This window comes from Alnus glutinosa, chromosome 2, assembly GCF_958979055.1.
Source record: "Alnus glutinosa chromosome 2, dhAlnGlut1.1, whole genome shotgun sequence".
Classification (NCBI taxonomy): Eukaryota; Viridiplantae; Streptophyta; class Magnoliopsida; order Fagales; family Betulaceae; genus Alnus; species Alnus glutinosa.
The window spans coordinates 37187144-37207409 of record NC_084887.1 but is presented as its reverse complement, the minus strand read 5'-3'; the positions used below and the strand labels follow the sequence as shown (position 1 = coordinate 37207409).

Here is a 20266-nt window from a genome sequence, read left to right as displayed (position 1 = left end):
GATCGGGAATACTATGATTTTTCGCAAGGGAAAAATGACCAAATGAGTATAAAGAGACAATTATTGTGGACTGATAAGCTGTAATTACCAAGAGAATACGGAGATCAATTCAGTGACAAAACAGACAGGCAAAAGGGAACTTCAAACTTCTAACATAAAGCTTTCCTCACTCTCCTTGAAAAGGAAACAATTAAAAAAAAAAATGATGGAATTCCATCTGCCAAAAGTATTATACTAAGCTTGAAGAGGTAAGGCTAAGTCTTGACTTGCAATCCTTTCAAATCGAAAATGAACGACGCCTTGGTCGTTCTTCGGCAACATTTACCCTGATCGCTCTGCCATCCAAATTCTGCACCCCCAGTGAAACTTATCAGGTTGTTTGTCATCAAGAAAAACATTTAACAAGAAGCTAAATTTTTGCCACAGATGCGAAAAAGGCATGCTTTAGAAAAATAGTGATAATAATAAACACAAGCCTGGTAAAAAGAAAGAAAGAAACAAACAAACAGAACAAAAGCTTTGCGTGGGAACATACAGTTCTATATTCCAGTGTGTACTATGCACTTGAATTTGTACATACTGACATCCATCTCTTACCCAAGAAAGAAAAAAAGAAACAACTCATCCGTAGATAGATCTCCCTACTAGTTAGCCATGTCCCAAATAAAATTATACTGAAGTTAACTATGAATATCCTTGACTACTCAAAGATGTTCAGATGGTGCATAAAAATGCAAATGATAAGCATTAGATCGATCGCCTGAATAATAGCTTTAAGATAACAGACAAAGATTTTGAAATAAGCATATGACTATTGACCTCAAATCTTGGGGGATTTCATTTTGTTGCACCAGAAAATATAATTCAACTTTAGAATGAAACAGGGTATAGAAGTAACCTGTCCATCAAGAGCAGCAATGGCATCTTGCAATTCTGTCTCACTAGACATTGTAACAAAGCCAAACCCACGTGAACGGCCTGTTTCCTGGTCGAAAACTACCCTGGCATTAACCACCTTCCCATGTTCACTAAAAACTTGCTCCAGACGAGCATCATCCACTTGCCATGGTAGGTTACCAACATAGATTCTGAAAGAAGGTTCATTCACTCGAGGTCGTTCTGGCCGTGATCCTCTAGGAGCAGCCTTGTTTACAGTTAGAACCCTTCCGTTTATATCCTGTTTAGCAATGCATGCAGAACTCAGGTACTTGGATATTACAATTATAACATTTGATATTCAGCAAGTATGGCAATAATAAGAAGCTCTTCCAGATCTGCAGGCTACTCACATAACAAGATTGGTTGAACTATCAGTTTCAGAATATAAGCCTCCGATTTTGAGAAATCTGACATATTTCACTCACCTATTGGTTCCCATGCACCCACATTACATGGCTCTTACAAACGTCTTTAAGGAGACACATCTCGGCAGGTAGCAACGCACTAACTTAGACCATTTGAGTGAAAAGAGTACCACTGTTTTATATTAAGCATGATCTGCTAGTGTGCTATTAGATTGCGGTTACACCACTGGCGACACAGTTATATACGTTGCCCTTGATTGTATCTCACTCCCCAAACTCAAAGCAAGTGCATGAGAGCATGCAAACTCGCAGATTAAGCTATTTAAACAAGTGTCCTCAATAACATTTGCATAGTAATAATACTATCGAGGCTATAAAATGCAAAGGATTAATAAGTCAAATGGTGGCACAAAGACACATAGAAGGAACCCATGAAATGTGACAGACATCAAATCAAGCTAGAGCCGGTGCTTTGAACTCATAAGGTCATGCTTGCAAATTCTAATGAAGAACAACATGCCAGCATTTGCTATTTACTCGCTTAGAATTTGATTTTCCAAAGCTAACATAGTTCATGCAATAAACTAAGTTTTCAACATCAAAAGAAGAGCAACTCACATAACGGTTGAACAACTCCACAGCCTTCTCAGCTTCTTCAACAGTACTCATAGTGACAAACCCAAACCCTCTACTCCGATCTGTTTCCCTATTGTAAATCACCTATAAAAAAATCAGTAATTTAACATAATTCCATGTCAGAAAATTCCCCATCTTCCAGTTTTACTCTCTCACTGTCACACACACAAAACCAACAAAAATGCAAACTTTACCTCAGCAATCTCAACAACTCCAGCTTCATTAAAGACCTCGGCTAGTTTCTCACTGTCCATATCATACGGCAAATTACCCACAAAGAGTTTGGCCTCTTCAGGTGGCTCAGGATAAAATTCTTCACCCCCACCCAAAACCCCTTCTCCAGAACTCTCTTCTCCACCTCCCCAACCATCACCACCACCATCAGAAGCAACACTAGCTACTGTCTCCCCCAACCCTTGACTCTTCCAACTCAAACCCTCTTCTCCGTCCTCTGCAACTTGTTTCTGCTCACCTTCTTCTTCCTCTTGTTGAGCCCAGTCTGAGGTCTGAGCCACACGTGGGACAACATGGAAAGGTGAAGACTTGTATTTGAGGGAGACCCATGAATAGAAAGATGGTGAGGATAAGAACGAGATGGGTGAGAGCTTGATGGGTTTTGAGGGAAGTGAAAGAAATGGGTTTTGTTTTTTGGTGGTGAAGAGTGCTGGTGTAGAGATTAAACAGCTTTCAGCCATTGATAATGGCTTAAGGAGAGCGGTGGCTGGAGAAATAGAGAGAGAGAGAGAGAGAGAGAGAGAGAGAGGGAGAAGATAAGGAGTTGTGGGAAAGAAGTGGGAAGAGGTTGTTCGGGTGACAATGTCACATTCAGCTTGGTATGGTCCAAAGTTCGGCCTAGGATTTGCAGATGGAGATAATTTTATCAAAATTCCGGAATTAGGGTTTAGATAATGCAAAAACTCACACGCGATACATGGACAATAAAAAATCGTGCCTAATCCGTGGGTATTGTTTTTCTGAAGTGAAATATTTTTTTGTGAAAATTATTTTTGTGTTTTGTTTTTTAGTCCATTTGGCCGGCGATTTGGTAGGTTAAAAATGTGATTTTAAATAAAATTAAAAAATAAAGTTTTGAAAATATAGAAAAATTTAAATTGCAAATAAAGAGATGTGTTTTAAAAAATACGTAATTTTAAAAATAAATTGTAATTTTAAAGGTCAAATCATAATTTTAACAAACACTCGACTACATTTTAAAAAATAACGTTTTAAAATCGTATTTGTAGAGCAATATGGTTCATTTTCTGTCTTCTTTTTTTCTTTTTCAAAATTATTAACAAACAATTTAAAACACAAAATACAGTTTAAATGTAAACTTCATTAAAAAAAAAACACTTTCTCACATTTATATCAAGTTAAACTGAAAAACATTTATAGAACATTAATCTGATCTAAAGAACAGCATGTTACATGTAAATGATGAGCCATGTCACTCTAATCTGATCAAACGATTGGCCCTGCCAAGTAATCCCTCTACATGTACGTATTGTGACTCTGTCATATACTACGAGCAAAAGAAGAAGAGGACCAGAAATTTAATTATCGATAATAAATTCAACTAATTAGTCAAAAGAAATAAAAATAACACAGTTTCGTGATATTTCTTTTTATTGATTCGATCAAGACTTTTTGTAATGAAAATAAAAGCTTATACAGAATACATTTGTAACATTAATACACTTAATTAAGATGATAAACAGTTTCTTCGTTTGAATTTGTCAATTCACTTCCCTTAATTCTACTATTATTATTTTATTTTGTAATTTCTCAATTCATTTATTTCAAAACAGAAATAAATGAAATAATGAAAAGAAGAATGATAATAAGATCGAGTAGCGCGGAAGGGAAGTAAGAATCCAAACATTGGACTTGAACATGTTTATCATCTTTTAAGTGCAATGTTATGAATATATGAATATATTCCATATAGCTTTTATCTCCATTAAAATAAAATAAAAAATCTTCATTGAATCAATAAAAAAAATAGCACGAAACAATAATATTGCCGGAGGAGAAAAATACAGTCTTCTGGGAGAGGAGAGGGACTGAGGGAGGGAGGTTTCATAAGCATACTGTGCTTCATGGAGAGTAGTCTGCTTAGTTTTATAGACAAGTTTGGTTAGTGATCGACAAAATTGTACGTGGCAATTTGTTATGAACAGTGCACATGTGATTCTCATGCACTTTCTACCCATGTGATATGGAGCTCGGATAAGATTGGAATCTCTAGCAATTAGTTGTTCAAATTGTTGATAATTTACACAGTACATTGTCAGAGATTTCATATGAGATTCACATGCCCAAATAAAATTTTGGATTGTCTTATTATCTACTCGGGCAGGTGGGTTTCATGTAAGAAAAATGTTAGATTTACAACACCAATACAACAACTGTACAACAATCCCTCACATGAGGGTGGGTCCTACATACTGGGGCCCACCCTCATGTGAAGGATTTTTGTACAGTTGTTGTATTGGTGTTGTACAAGAATCAAATCTCTTCATGTAAGCGCTCACATGTATGGCTCAAATTGTTGAAAATCCTTATCCACGTGGATACGGTGGATTGCAAAATCAAATAAACAAAAGTGTCACAACTCTTTTCAAAATCAAGAAGAATCAAGGAATTAGGGGAAAATTGAAGAGAACTCGATCTCAAGGAATTTCTTATTGAAAATTGATTAAAATAACACATAAATTGTGGCTTAAGTCGTCCTTATTGAGTTTATATAGAAAAAAGAAAAAAGAAAAAAAAAAAGTCATAAACCTAGTAAAACACAAAATTAAAACACAGTTGCGATCTCATTTGAACGAGTTTTTTTTAGTTTTTTTTTTTTTTTCCTGTTCGGACAAGAAATGCGATATATAACTCTACAAAAACTCTTGCCTAGATGAGTTCCGATTGGGCCTTTGACCGGATGCCTCAGAAATAGGTATTGAAGATATTGCAACATCTCGTTCATACAATGACTAAAATTGAGACTCCAACGGAGGCTCTCGGGAATAGTTTTTGTATTTCTCTTGATAGTCCATTTTGACCACGTAAATGTTGGAATGGGAAAATCTTCATGAAATATGAATTTGTAGTCCTTTGAATAAGCTTTTTAATACCACCAAGATTGTCTTTATCCAATATTGAAATCTCAAACTATGTTTTTATTATTATTATTATAATTGACCTGCTTGAAAACTGGCCTACATCATGGAATTAATGTGATCGATCCATTTGGTAAAAATTGGTGAAATGTCAGTTAAGATGGTCCAATGTCACATTCAGCAATTATATCTTCTGCAATTTCTTGTAGAAGTAGAATGGAGAGGATCTATTGAATGTAGAATGTAGAGATCATATTGTATGTAGAAACTGCATCTAATTTTCTAATAGAGATCGGTCTTTATTTCAAATGAAATGCAGAAGATCTATTTTAAAGTCATTAAATGATACGGCAACATATACACCACTAAATATGTTACCTAATCTAATATGAACTATGAAGATATATTTCTAGAATAAAAAGCTATTTCTTATGTTTTTATTGCAGAAGACATGTCAATATGTAAACTAAGAGCCAAAGAAATAAAAAAATGGAGAGTACATGGGTATAAAAGCCACAAAGTTATAGTACATGCATCGATGCACCATGTTCTTCCATATAAAGAGGCTAATCTCATGTTCATTCATATATTGGTTTGAAGTTCTTGTAAGCTATCACTGCATAGAAAGGATCTGATCCAGACAACAATCCCAGCAGCCTCATGATCCAACTGAATGGTGATTTGTCCTCTCGAGCAGCAGGAGCTGGTACCTTTCGAATGGTTTCTGGTTGTGTGAATCCTTCCACACATTGGAAGTACTGCACTACCAATTGCACCCTGCTATAAGCAGTTCCATCTCTCCATGTGCTTATGGCTTTCTCATAGAACAATCGATTGCTAAAGCTCACAACCAACATCCCTCCTGGCCTTAGCACCCGAAACACCTCTGCAAATACCTGCATAGAGGTTAGTCAATTAGTTTTCAAAGGATGGAAAATAAGATGATGAAGGCATTGCTTCCAAAGGATAAGAGGGTTGGGCACTTGGGCAGGCTAAGCAGGTGAGGACCAAGATGTAGCTTAAGATGTAGATTGAGCAACTTGACAGAGCAAAGCAGTTTAAAATTCTTGAAAGTTAGGCCCTGAAGAATGCCCTCAAGAAAATGGGTCTAGTGATTTATGAGCAGTTCCAGTAACATTTCATTTGACGTAGCGGAAGCGTTTGATAAAAGAAAAGAAGTACAGCGGCTTCAAATTTATAAAATTAACAAGCTAACATTTAGCTTAGAAACACCAAGAAACCGAAAATTCCAATAATACTCAACATTTCATTCTCAAAGTTTTTTTTGAGTGGATTCACAAAGTTTATTTTTTCGTTACATTCACCACTCTTTTATAATAGTAACTACAAAGCTTCAAAAGGAAATAAACTAATTGCTAGAGTTAATATGAACATGGAAATTTCTCAATTACAGAAAATCTAATTAACGCTAGCAACCTAAAGATGGAGAAATCACCTAAAGCTGGAAAACTAAGAGAAATAAGGAAAGTTTTCTTCTGTCGCCTACAGGGGTCTTTCTTCTGTAGATATCTGATTATGCAGGCGTGAGGACTTTGTCCAATTTCTATTGGATTGAGGTCTTTGAAAATTTGGATTGACTGAGATACCCCTGAGAAGACAATTCGAGATGATTGAGGCTTTACTGCTCTAGTGTAAACAAGAGGGAAAGTTGCCTGGAGAAATCTCCTAGCAAATGCTAGAATGAAATGGCACCAAGCTTTCTGTAAGACTCTTATTTCATTGTCACCACAGCAGAGATTGAAGAATGAGGGAAAGTGTAACTCAACCAGAAACTGAAATGTGCCGGGTTAATTAGAAGACTAATACTTTTTGGAGGTGGGGTCGGGGGGGTGGGGGGGAAGAGATAGATATATGTGCAGAACAGCAGAATGTTATTCCAAGTGAGGGAAAAGGTGACGAAGGTCCAAAGATAAACAACAGTTTTTCATTTTGGGCAGGGATTGGGAGTCTGCGCAGATAAGCCATAGATTGGGATATAGAAATTGAGCAATTTGACAAAAGAAAGCACCCCATATTCTTGAAGCTTGCACCCAAAGGATATCTTCTTAATGAATGAGTATGGTGATTTGTGCAGCCAGTGCTGTAGCATTTCCTTGCGGAGTAAAGCTGTTGAAGCTTATATTCTAGCCTTGGAAGATCTAGGCAATGCTATGGCAACAAACAAACATCCTAATCAGGCTCTGCCATTGCTATTATGGTTGAAAGAGTAGACACAACCAGTCTCAATTATACATAGTAGTAAAAATAAGTCAACGGAAACTATCATTTTAACTTAGTTACATGGAAGGACTGATCAATCATCTATAATAGTATGTGCGGTCTAAGGTAGTTTTACAATATTTGTGGTGCCAGTGATAGGGATAGTAGCCGCAGGAGTAGGAGACCTAATCCTAAATACTTGGATTAGCTCTATCATCGTTGATGGGAATAAGAGATAAGGGGTGGAGATTATCTTGTCATTTATCACTTTCGGGTCTATGGTTATGGGTTATGTTTATCAGCTTTGAGTATGTTTATCAGTAGGTTTCTTTGTAGTTATCACGAGTAGTAGAGTCTCTATATAATCGAGTAGGCAGAATGAGTGAAGGATCATTGAGATATTTGATCAAACATTTGGTGTACTGGTGAACTGCAACCTTAAGTGGAATACCATAAATAACAATCCCATTTCTATTTTTACAATTCACTCACAAACCATCATCTACATCAGTAGAACCCTATCAGCTAGTGACAGTAGAAATTTTGGGTTTACATCTCCAATTGCTTACCTGTAAAAGGTGAAGAACATGTTTCTCTTGTAAATGAGAAGCCCATTAAACATTTCAGATCAGTAGTGGCGGAGAAGTGCATTAACGTTGACAGTGATCAAAGCCTTATTTAGTGCATGGCATGCTTGTCTGGCTATAATTAGAACAATACAAAAAGACTCCATCAAAGTATAAATCAGACCTTCTCTGGCTGTTGAAGATACTGTACACTCACGGTGCATATCACCGCATCGAAACTACAGCTCTCCAATTCAAGGTGTTGATCCTGATTGAGATCCTTCACAAAGAAATAGTCCAGCCGGGGGTTCTTTGCAAGCTCTTGTGCATTCAGTCCATGTCCCACCACTCTTTTGTATGTCACTTCTTCTGGTAAGTGGCTAACCCATGAGCTCATGAGGTCAAGAATTTCCCACCCAGGTCTCAACTTTTCTCTGTAGAGATTGGTCAATGCGGATATAAAGCCATCATCAACATGGGTCACAAAGCGCGGATAAGCATAGAACTCTCTGTCCGGGAAGGTGTTTAGTTTTGCTCTGCCTTCCTGGGTGAGAACAAGGCGTTTGATTTTTCCTGCTGAGGACTGTTTACTTTGCTTGCCCTCTTCATTCAAAGTGTTCTCTATTTTGGACGGAAGAATTTTGGTTTTGAATAGCACAGAAGAGAAGGTAATCTGTGCGTTGGTTGGAACATATGGGTGCCATGGCTTGGGGTTTGGATGAAAGGTGAGCATGTGTAAAGTTCATCAAAATAGACTTTACTGTTTGTGTTTGGAAGATGCATATTGTATTGTAGGAGATAACTTGTTAATGGTTGTGAGAAATTGTAGCTTCCTCTTTAGGGTGCGTTTGCGATCGTGATTTTTAGACTGATTTTAAACCAACACGCAGAGAATGAAACGTTTAAAATTACGATTTGAAAAATGCAGAAAATTTATCTTTTCAAATTGTAGGTAATGAAATGTTTTTTTTTTTTAAACGCATAATTTTAAAAGTTAAATTACAATTTTAAAAGTCAAGCTATAATTTTGCCAAACTTTTAACTTTATTTTTAAATTACATTTTTTAAAATTACAAATTCAAACGGACTCCTAACGGTTAAATTCATTGGATCATGTTGGTTCATTTGCTTGTTTGGCTGTACCAAGCCTAGGCTTCTGGCCCACAATTATCTATTTGTGTGTGGTTATACGTGAGCTCAATTGGAGCTAGAGGTCCATCAAAGGCATTTGGATCCTCTCCATTTAAAGGGGCTAGATGATCCACTTGCCCGTGGCCCACTAGAATTAATGGGTCACTTTAATATATTTGTTCGAGTGCTTTTAGGGTATTATAATTTTTATTATAAATATTTTATAAATTGACGGGGTTATTCATGTGACACATTTTTAATTATGAGAATATAATCCTCCCTATTGTAAAGGAAATTGGCAGCATTCATTTCGTTGCCAAGATTTAAAGTTGGAGCTTCCAACATGTACATGATATCAATGTCGACACGTCTTTTAAAAATTTAAAAATATTATGACATCATATACATTGTTAGATATGCAAACTTTATATCCGGACAATAAAATTGATATTACTCATTTCCAAATGAAATGGAGAGGATTCTTGTCCCCTTTAAAGAGCTCGTTTGGCCACCCCAAAATGGATCATTAATTGGGAGTAATTCAATCACCCCATAACCGGCCGCTGAAGTTAGCCGAATTCTCTGTAGCTATAAGGGTGGCCAAACCACTCCTAAAAACCTTCCGAGTGAGTGTAGGGGGTTCTAACATTAGTGCGGTACTAGTTGCACGTCAGTGGTGATGCAATTGTGAAAACAAATGGTGGCATATATATATATTATCGTGCGGCAGTAGATCTCGGTGGTGGTACGACAGCGGCCGGTTGAAAGTGGCAAGATCTTAAAATGGAAGAGAATGGTAGGGTAACGTACGTCATCGGTTTAAAAAAAGTGAAAATTGTAGTACTCGAGTATTTTTGTTAGTTTGTTGTTTAAAGTCACACCCTCCGCCACTCTTTCGGCTTTGGTAAGACAAAATCAATCCATGCCTTGATCACTATGTGTAGGTTTTTCTTTTAACCAAAGACAATCAGTCATTTTGTCCCTCTAGGGATAGAATGTAGCTCAATTAATTACACCAAATCCCCAACTAAAAGACAGCACTAATCATGACTTGTCTGCTCGAACGTGCAACGTGGTCGGATAGAAAACTCAAGAAATATTGTGGTAGTTTATTACATGATTTATTACAGGTGTCAATGTTGCATTTTATTAAAAGAAGACTGATTTTTCTGTACTGGATTTCAAAATTGTTGTTCGAACTAAGAGGGTGGTAATTTTTCCAAACATTAATTATTCCTAATTTAGATGGAATTACGGTTTCAAAAATTAGTTATTTCAAAACATATATAGTTAATGAGAATGTATTTTTTTTTTTTAAATGTTTGATAAATTTACGGTTCGACCTTTAAAATCGTGTGTTTTTTTGCTTTGCAGTTTGAAAATGTCTATTTGTTAATGCTTTTTGTTTATGGTTTTGTTGGGAAAAAAAAAAAAAAGGTGTTCTGATATGACATACAGATAAAAATAGTTTTGGGTGTTTTGTATTTTAGTTAGTTTATTAATATTTTTGTTTTGAAAAGAGAAAACAGAATAAAAAATTAGAAAAAAGTTTTAACAGATAAAACCGTAAAATTTCACGTTTTTAAAACCGTCATTTTCTTCAAACACACTCTTAAATGAAATACCTTCTTGCACTTTTGTGTAAAAGCACCTATTTAGCATACGAAATTGCAAGACCAAACGAACTCTTTCTATTGATTCACGTAGGCTATAGTTCATATCCAGATGGAAGGCAGGAAATGGCCCTAGTTATTTATACAATTTCTTTGATTTTTCTAGTGCATGCATGTTCATGTACAGTCCAAAAAGAAAACATTGTTCATACACCCTCAAGGTGAGAAACTGAAAATTGGAAAGGCATGGAAGCCATGATTGCAATATGAATTGATTTCCAGCTAATTAGAACTTCTAGATGCCAAGCAAGCCTCCAGCGCTGGGGGTCCCAAACCCCATTGCACGTGCACCATGCAGTGTTAAAAGAACAGACAAAGTGAACCAATGTCCCTTTCCTTGCCTCCCTACTTCTTATCATGCCTCTCACTTTATGTTCTCTTGGATCTCACATAAAGCCCAAATACTCTCCTTCATTATGCAAAATTGATCGAAAAAGTTTTCCTTCAAAGCGTGTTATTAGACTGGCATTTTAAAAATGCACGTGAGAATCACTATGGCTTCATTTGTTAATGCCTTTTGTTTTTTGTTTGAGACATTGTTTTGACACGTACAACATAAAGATGAAAACAGTCTTAGATGTTTTGTGAGTATTTTGTATTTGAAGTTGTTTGTTAGTATTTTCATTAAAATGCATGGAGGAAAACTTTGTCACTAACATCGACATCAACACGACACATAAAGGGACATCACTTATCGAAGGTTTCCAAACATTTGTTCTCTATAGGTTACAAAAGAGGTTGAATTTCACCCAAGTATGTTCCCCATTTGCTCTCCTATGGGGAACATATTGTCATTTTTTTATACGTGTTGAAGCCTCTCACTACAACTTCCTCTAGTGTTTGTAATAAGCGCACATAAACATTGAAAAAAACATTTGAGATGGAGGGCTTTTTGTTCTAGGTAGGGCATACTAGAATAATGTTTGACATTTAAAGCAAATTGTTAAGGCTTTTTGGTCGAGGGAGGGTTAGGTGAGCCTCCTTCTGCCAATTGTTATATTCTTCTCTTCTATTTAATATTTTGAGGGGAGACTATATGATGATGATGATTGCACCTTTATGGACTTTTGCTATTTAATTCCATATATACTTTAAACAACATTAATACCATACATAATTTGAAGTTAATAAATTAGGGCATGCACATCCAAACTCAAAAATATCCAATCATTAGAGGTTCATTTTATATATATATATATATACTATGTTAACGTAAAGCACAAGATTATACTATGTTAACGTATTGGTAAATTCCGAGCACTTAAATTGTTCCTCAACCAAACATTAGGCCGGTCGAGGAATTTGTTTTTGATACTACATTATTCCAACTAGGAAGGCCAAGAAATTTTACCAAATTAAGATAAAAAAATAAAAAAAAAATAAAAAAAAAAAAGGGTTAAAAAGGCTTTGTCCGTTAAACCATTATCTTTTTTACTTTTATTTTCTGTTTTCAAAACAAAAGGATTAACAACCAACTTAAAATACATAACACTCAAAACTATTTTTACATTTATGCCACACCATATTATTTTTTCAAAAAAAAAAAAGTAACTCCATAAAACATTAATTAACAAACAAAACATGCTTTGTTAAAACTAATTTTTCTTCTCCTTTTTGTTTTCTCTTTCAAAAAACAGAAAATATATATAATATATATATATATATTAACAAACTAACTAAAATACAAAATACTCACCAAACACTCGAATTATCCTAGAAAGCATTAACAAACCATTTGTCATTTTAGGTGAATGTTACTATGCTGAAAGTTTCCGGTGGTGCTAATTTTAGAATGAGAAATGATCCCTACACTTATTTCTCACAATAGCCCCACAACAAGCTGACGTGGCTGGTAATATTTTGTTACTTTTTTACAAAAAGAAAACAAAAGAAAACAAAAAAAATAATAAAATATTACTAACCACATCAGCTTGTTATGGGATTATTGTGAGAAATGAGTGTAGGGATCATTTCTCTTTTAGAATACATGCTTTAGGTAAGTTATGAGCAGCTTCTCACTTATGTTTCTAAGCATTTTCATTAAGTTTTTCATCCACTTTTCCGTCCGAATCAATAGTGGAAAAGACACCCCGTGTAGCCCTTTTCTCACCGTTCAATTAGTAATAAAAAAATTAATTAATTAATTAAAAAAAAAAAAAAGAGTGGCCGATAAGGTCTGCGCGCCCATTTAAATTTACCAAAGGTTAGAGAGACAACAAACAAGACAAGCACGTGAATTTCTTCAGCAAGAGATATATCAGCTAGCTGCAGCTGGCACGGCACAATGGTTGTGTTTTTGCCTATTTTATTAGCTCTCTGGTTAGGACTCTGTTTGGCTTTTCTTCTCCTTCCCTTCTCTGCGAAACGAGTGCCTCCAAACTTACCTCCTGGGAACATGGGATGGTTCCTTTTCGGAGAGACTATTGGGTTCCTCAAACCCCATAAATCAAACTGCATGGGGAGCTTTCTGCAAGAACATTGCTCTAGGTAATTTAATTTAATCTACCTTCAAGTTAGTTCCTTCACTTTTGATTTCGCTTTCTCCCTCAGCTCTTCAATATGTATGTTTCTAATTATATAATTAATGGGGATATTCATGAGTACTTTGGATTCAGGTATGGGAGGATATTCAAATCCCATCTACTTGGTTCACCAACCATAGTTTCCTGCGATCATGAGTTCAACATGTTTGTTCTTCAGAACGAGGAGAAGCTATTCCAGGTCAGTTACCCCAAGGCCATGCATGACATTCTTGGGAAGTATAATTTGCTTATGGTGTCCGGAGACCTTCACAAGAAGTTCAGAGGATTTGCTGTCAGCTTCATCTCCACGTCCAAGTCATCCCCAGAATTCCTTCATTTTGTGGAGAATCTGTCGGTCTCAATGATAGGTTCATGGAGAAACTGCAAACAAGTTTCGTTTTACAAAGAAGCTAAAGCGGTACAGTTACAAGAAAAATGGTAGAGTACTTGAATATTTAATTTCATCTTTGATTTAATTTAAATTAACCTCTCTTTTTTTTTGGTGATGTTTGAACACAGTTTGCACTCAATACAATGATGAAGCAGCTCTTGAGCATTAAACCAGAGGAGCCACTAGCCTCAAAGATGTTAGAGAACTTCGAAACCTTCATGAGGGGGTTTGTGTCTTTGCCAATAAATATCCCTGGGACCGGATATGCCAACGCTGTGAAGGTACACCATTCATAATTAATTATCTCTGTGCTAAAACTATGCCTTAATTGTCTCCTTTATTGGCTTCTTTTTAGGCTAGAGCAAGGCTTACGTCCACTGTTGAAGAAATCATACAAGAGAGGGAAAAAAGGAAGGTCGGGCCAGTAAAAGGAGGAGACTTCTTGGATGTCATTTTGTCAAAGCGGTGCCTACTAAACCGTGACGAGATTGTGAGCCTTGTTCTGGACCTCATGTTAGGGGGCTACGAGACAACCGCAACGCTTATGTCTTTGATTGTCTACTTTCTTGGCCATTCACCAAATGCTTTACAAAAACTAGAGGTTAAAATTCCTCTCTCTCTCGATCTCTCTATGTGTGTCATCGATCAGTGCCTGCAGAAAATGATAACATATGTTATGTTAATTAAAGAGGGTGTTTTTTTTTATTAAACATGTGTAAAGGAGGAACACCAAGGGATAAGGAAAAGCAAAGAGGATGGGGAACCTTTGAACTGGGACGATTACAAGAAAATGGAGTTCACTTACAATGTACGTTATTAATTTTTCCACAGCATCTACGTACGTGTACTTTTCTGAATGATTATATATATATATATATATATATATAGATATTGAACTAATTAACCATATATATATATATATATATATATATATATATATATATATATATATATATATATATATATATATAGGTTATATGTGAAGCTATGAGATGTGGGAATGTGGTCAAATTTGTGCACAGAAAAGCTCTTCAAGATGTTAAATTTAAAGGTTAATATTCTTTTCATCAACTAGTACTGCTGTTTAATTTACAGAATATACTTATATTAGCTAGCCTTCTTAATTACTTAATGGAGATCGTGATTTACACTGTTGCAGGCTTTCTCATACCCTCGGGATGGAAGGTTTTTCCCATCATTAGTGCAGCACATTTTGATGCAACCCTTCATGAAAATCCCTCAGAATTTAATCCTTGGAGATGGTTTGTACGTATCAATTCTTCCCTAGCTCTAACCAATTAATCCAGCCAACTCAATTGCATATATCGGATCACCTTCGCCTATTATTAGACGGCTCATCAAATTTTTATAAAATTAGAATAGCTTCAGAAAAGTCAGGTAATTAAATTACAACTAATTAAGCTTTGAACAAAATAATAAACATTTCAAGATCATTAATTAGTACTTAATTCAAGAATTTAAACTAAAATGTTTTACATTTTTGGTAACCTAATTATGGTAAAAATCAGCTCTGCTTGTGACATTCTCCTCGATCTTAATTAACCTCCTAAATTCCAATTTCAATATTTGTCCCCATTGGCAGGATGAAGCGACGAGCAAGAAAGTGGCACCTTTTGGCGGAGGACCACGGCTGTGTCCAGGTGCAGAACTAGCAAAAGTAGAGACTGCTTACTTCCTTCATCATTTTGTCCTTAATTATAGGTAAAAATTTCACTAACCTAAACATGGCATGTGGTCAAAACATTTACACGTCCGAAGGACTCTCAATTTCGAATATTTAAATTAAATTCGATTTTTTTTTTCAATTAATAAAATTCATATTAACCACATCTTATAGTTATATATAGGTTTTCTAATTTGGGTAATTGGCTTCAGCCCACTTGAGTTGGAGTTCATCATCATGCCTCGGATAAAGCCCCATTAGCAAACGAATTAAGCCTCAATTACCTATAAAACATAGATAATTTATAATTAATCATGAAATAACATATGATAGTAATTTAATTAATATATCTCATGCACAACTGTACATAGATTATGGATGGCACTAGGTAACTTAAGCTAGATAGTGACCTATTGAATAACATTTAGAAATTTGTGTAACGATCTGTTTGAATTTGTAATTTCAAAATTTTAAAATAGTGATTTAAAAATGTAATTAATTAATGTTTGATAAAATTATAATTTACCCTTTAAAATCACAATTTAGCTTTTAAATCACTATTTAAATTTAATAATTAAATGACACTGTCACATTAATATAGTTAATTTATATCCTTACTAGTATGTGTAAATTGAGCTTGCCGTATGTTAATTTCCCAACAAGCATTTTATTATAGACATTAGTACATAGCATTGGGAGGTGCATATATAGGAGGTCATGGTTAAGATGGAATTAGCCCGACTTATATATAGTCAGCAGGGCACAATAATAGAGTTAAATTAATTAAGAATAATTTTTTTCTTTAAATTAAGTTGAAATAATTTCTTTCAGTCCAATATATTAAACTGATTTGTATCTAAAAAATACCGTATGCCCGTATGTGCTTTTAAAATTATATGTACGTGAAAATTATATAATTTATTAAAAATATATGTGAGAATCGTATCTATTTTAGACACGTGTTATTTTAATAAACTGGGTTAAAGAAAAACTTTATCTTTAAATTAATTATTAAAGCAGCTAGCTCTAGGAATCAATTTATGTGTGACTTAATTGGTACTGTTTTTGGTATCATCTTATATATGTGTTATTGCAACAGGTGGAAAATAAAAGCAGATGACTGCCCACTTGCTCACCCTTATGTGTTGTTCCGGAGAGGCTTGCTACTGGAGTTGACTAACCTACAAGGATGATCATTGTGGCTCAATGGAACCTTCATTGGATTTTCAGCATGGACCAAGAGATGATTGGATCTAGTCATAAGAGGACGATTAATGTTATATACTATAATTTTATCTCACGTTGCTGATGTGATTTAAAAAAAATGATTGATTGGTAGTATCATATCAGTAAAGTGATATAAATTGTGGTATATAGTATTTCTCTAAGAAAAATGCTTGGCCGATAAATAACTCACTTCTTGTTGAAGAACCAAATCGCGTAGTTCCAACAACAAAAACAAAAGCCACCCAAAAAAAAAAAAAAAAAAAAAAAAAAAAAGCTACAATACTATTGGGTGTGTTTGGTAAAGATTATTTAGTTGATTTTTTTTTTTTTTTTTTTTGAGTAGTAGTAAGAAGTGATTGATGTAATATAAAGTAGAAAGAATTTGTATGAAAAAATGAAAAAAAATATATATATATATATATATATTTGTATTGTAGTGAATTTTTTTTATTTGAATAGTAATAAAAAAATTATTTATGTGCATGATATAAAGAGTGAAACAAAAGTTATAATGTTTAAAATTTGACTGTTTTTGGAAGAAGTGAAAATAAGAGAAGGAAATCGTGTGTTGGTTACCAAACACACCCAATTTCAATATTTTCCGTACGTAATCCTTTGTATATTTCTCATACTAACCCATTGAGTGTTCTCATAATCGCTCCAACTAAGAGTGTTTCTATCTATATTATAGATTTACTTGGTCTACACTAGTATTTTAACGTTTATTTGGATTGTATCGGATTGAACCATCCTTCGTAAGAGTAATGATATTTAGTTGATTGCTTTACGACTGTTAAACAACTAGAATGACATGGTAATAAAAACTAGCATTTGGATCAACAAGAGCTTGTAAAAAAAAAAAAAAATCGATAGTTTATTTTTCACTACCACGTCATTTTAGTTGTATGACAATCGTATAACAGTCTACTAAATAACATTTTTCCGCATATTTACATGAAAATACAATATGTGAACAATAATAAAATAAAAATAAAAATAAAATCATTTGAATATTTCATTAATTCATTTTCGAAAGCCTGATGAGTCATGAAGCAAAAAAACAAAAAACAAAGACAAAACAAAAGCTCTTAACTCGTGGATGGGAAAGGAGGAAGAAATTTAATTGAATACATAAGAAAATCCATAAAGTCGTTTGTTAAAGTTATTACGGCGATTCATTTTCGCCTTTTTAAACGACATCACAAAAGTAAGCAGGTTGTATCTGAAGCTGCAACGGCGCCTTTTTAGTCTTCTTTTGTTGTTGATGTTAAAAAAGGCGTTCCATCCTTTCTTTTTTTTTTCTTTTTCTTTTTTTAATTTCACAAATATGTTATAATTTTTCGTTAAATCCTAAAGAAAATGTGTTAAAATTTTTAAAATACCCCTCATTTTTTTAGGAGGAAAAAAAATTGTAAAAATTTAGGCGTCGATCATGATTTAACAAAATTTGTAAAAATACCGTTGAATCTTTTAAATTTTTTCATATTTTTGTTTTGCTTTTTTTAAAAAAAAACAAAAGACGAGTATTTTGAGAATTTTGATATGATTTAACGAAAAATTGTAACAGATTGATGAATTGAAAACAAATTGAAAGATGAATACACTAAATTGATACTTTTTAAAGTTTAAGAATATGATTGCAAAAAAATTATGAAATATCAAGGGTGGTAAACGAAAATTTTCCTTTAAAAAATTTAGATAATGTAGCATTAGATACATCAACTTTAAAATTGATACGATCCATTTTCTAAATAGAAATGCTAGACTTTTCAAAAAAATAATTTTAAAATTTAGTTTTCAAATGATGTGTCACAATCTCATAAAATGAATACACATTTTTCTGATCACATGAGATTATGACACATCATTTAAAAGCCAAAATTTAAAAATAAAAAAAATAAAAAAATAAAGATATGTAACATTGCTCTTTTTTAAATTGTACACGAAACAATATCGCCATAATACTCAACATAATTTCAAAACTATATCGTTTTTTTCATTTTTAGGTGGAAGCTCGAAAGGTCCTCTAAGACCACTTTTTTATGGGCCCCTCCAATTACTGCTAACCTAAAAGCTATTTAGTGACCATTGGGTTTAACAACTTCAAAATGTACCGTTTAAAAAAAATAGTAATTTTAAAATATATTTAATAAAAATATGATTTTTAAAAAAATATAATTCAGTGTTTATTAAAATTGTAGTTCAATATTTAAAATTGTGCCTTTTTTAAAATGCATCTCATTGCTTGTAGTTTGAAAACATAAAATATTTTTCACGTTTGCCAATTTTCTTTTTTCAAACTCATTTCGAAACAAGAATATTTCTCACGATTTTATTTAAATAGGGGCATTTATCCTCTAAAAATCACGAAGTCAACTAACCCTTTTTTTTAAAAGAACATGTAATATATGCTACCATATATTGTTGAAAAGTCCAAAGGCATAAGAGCATGATCCCTACACTCTAAGTCAGAAAGATCTGACTTAAAAAACAGCTGTCTAAGCAGAACATAAACTTTATAAAAACAACATTTGAGTCTCTCTTTACAATAACGCACACTCTAAAAAAAAAAGATGGCCTATCTAGATACAAGCCAAAAAATCTTTCAGTAAAATTTAAGTAATATACAGACAGACTGTGACCGAATAAATAAGGTAAATACACAAACATAGCAAAACAGAAAAACCCAACTCAAACTAGCAGCATGGGTTGTCTTCTCCGGAAAACGGCGCGTGTAGAACACGCGCCATCCCCGGAATCACCCTGTAGCAAATCGGACTCCATAATCCCCGGGCGCCACCTTGCACGGTCTGAAAAGAAGACTCTCAAGCACGTGATGACCACGCGTTGGTCACTGGTGAATCACACGACCGTAGCTTTCGGTGGCAGGACCAGAGGACAACAGTGATCACGACTGAGGGGCGCGTGTCTCTCAAAAGTCGACAGAAATGTGTAGATCTGGCTTCAAAAAATAAAAAGTGGATGAAAATTCAGCCATGCACCCGCTGACAACACGAACCAGAACAACTCTCCACCACCTGACATCTCGAAGAGAGTCTTCGTGCCTGAACGAAAGCAAAGAAAAAGAAAACAAGAAAACACAAACCACCATTGCCCTGAGAGAACTATGAGAAGATTAGCCACCACCATAGCTACCGGGGGGAACAAACTTCACAGTCCTAATGACTAGAAAAAACCTAACCTCCACTGGTTATCACCAAAAAAGGACAAAAAAATACTCCATAGTCCTAAGGGGCTAAGAGGTAAAAACCACCTTGAGGATGGAGGCGTATAGCCTCCCTCCCCTGGCAAAGCAGCATTCAAAATAAACACTCTTTTTCTCTCTATAAAACGAAGTCAACTAACCCTTAATTTTTGTTTTTAACATGTTCATACAAGAGGAGGAAGAGTGATTTGAACTAGTGACCTCCGCTTCATGAGGGGTGGTCTTCAATCGATTGAGCTATCTCTTGGGGACTAAATTAACCTTGCCCTATTGCCCATATTTCTGAATCAATTTTATTTTTTTGGTTATAAATCTCCCCCTCTCTCTACTTATATATTTTACAAAACTAAAAGTCATATAAAATTTTGATATTACAACTTTTCCAACTCCAAGGATATAATTATAGAAAAATGTTAGATTTATAACACCAATACAACAACTGCACAACAACCTCTCACATGAGGGTGGACCCCATATACTGGAGCCCACCCTCATGTGAGGGGTTGTTGTGCAGTTGTTATAATAGTGTAGTGTAAGAATCAAATCCCCTAATTATAAAAGTATCGAGCATCA

At 34.4% G+C, this 20266-nt stretch overlaps 3 protein-coding genes across 3 annotated transcripts; 1 reads left to right on the top strand and 2 right to left on the bottom strand.

Moving 5' to 3' along the window:
* Positions 1-60: 60 nt before the first annotated feature.
* On the bottom strand, positions 61-2820 carry LOC133859935 (28 kDa ribonucleoprotein, chloroplastic-like). Its single transcript, XM_062295525.1, has 4 exons — positions 2135-2820; positions 1923-2024; positions 899-1177; positions 61-349 (listed from the first exon to the last, which is right to left on the bottom strand). The coding sequence occupies exons 1-4, from the start codon at positions 2633-2635 to the stop codon at positions 278-280; spliced, it is 954 nt and encodes a 317-aa protein (XP_062151509.1). The 5' UTR covers positions 2636-2820; the 3' UTR covers positions 61-277.
* A 2617-nt stretch (positions 2821-5437) lies between these two features.
* LOC133861163 (uncharacterized) lies at positions 5438-8624 on the bottom strand. The gene is made up of 2 exons (XM_062296887.1): positions 8024-8624; positions 5438-5949 (listed from the first exon to the last, which is right to left on the bottom strand). Exons 1-2 carry the CDS (start codon positions 8570-8572, stop codon positions 5632-5634), a joined length of 867 nt encoding a protein of 288 aa, XP_062152871.1. The 5' UTR covers positions 8573-8624; the 3' UTR covers positions 5438-5631.
* Positions 8625-12837: 4213 nt separating this feature from the next.
* On the top strand, positions 12838-16845 carry LOC133861314 (cytochrome P450 724B1). The gene is made up of 9 exons (XM_062297064.1): positions 12838-13130; positions 13259-13583; positions 13685-13837; positions 13912-14157; positions 14278-14364; positions 14529-14607; positions 14716-14822; positions 15160-15278; positions 16340-16845. The coding sequence occupies exons 1-9, from the start codon at positions 12928-12930 to the stop codon at positions 16431-16433; spliced, it is 1413 nt and encodes a 470-aa protein (XP_062153048.1). The 5' UTR covers positions 12838-12927; the 3' UTR covers positions 16434-16845.
* The last annotated feature ends 3421 nt before the right edge of the window (positions 16846-20266 follow it).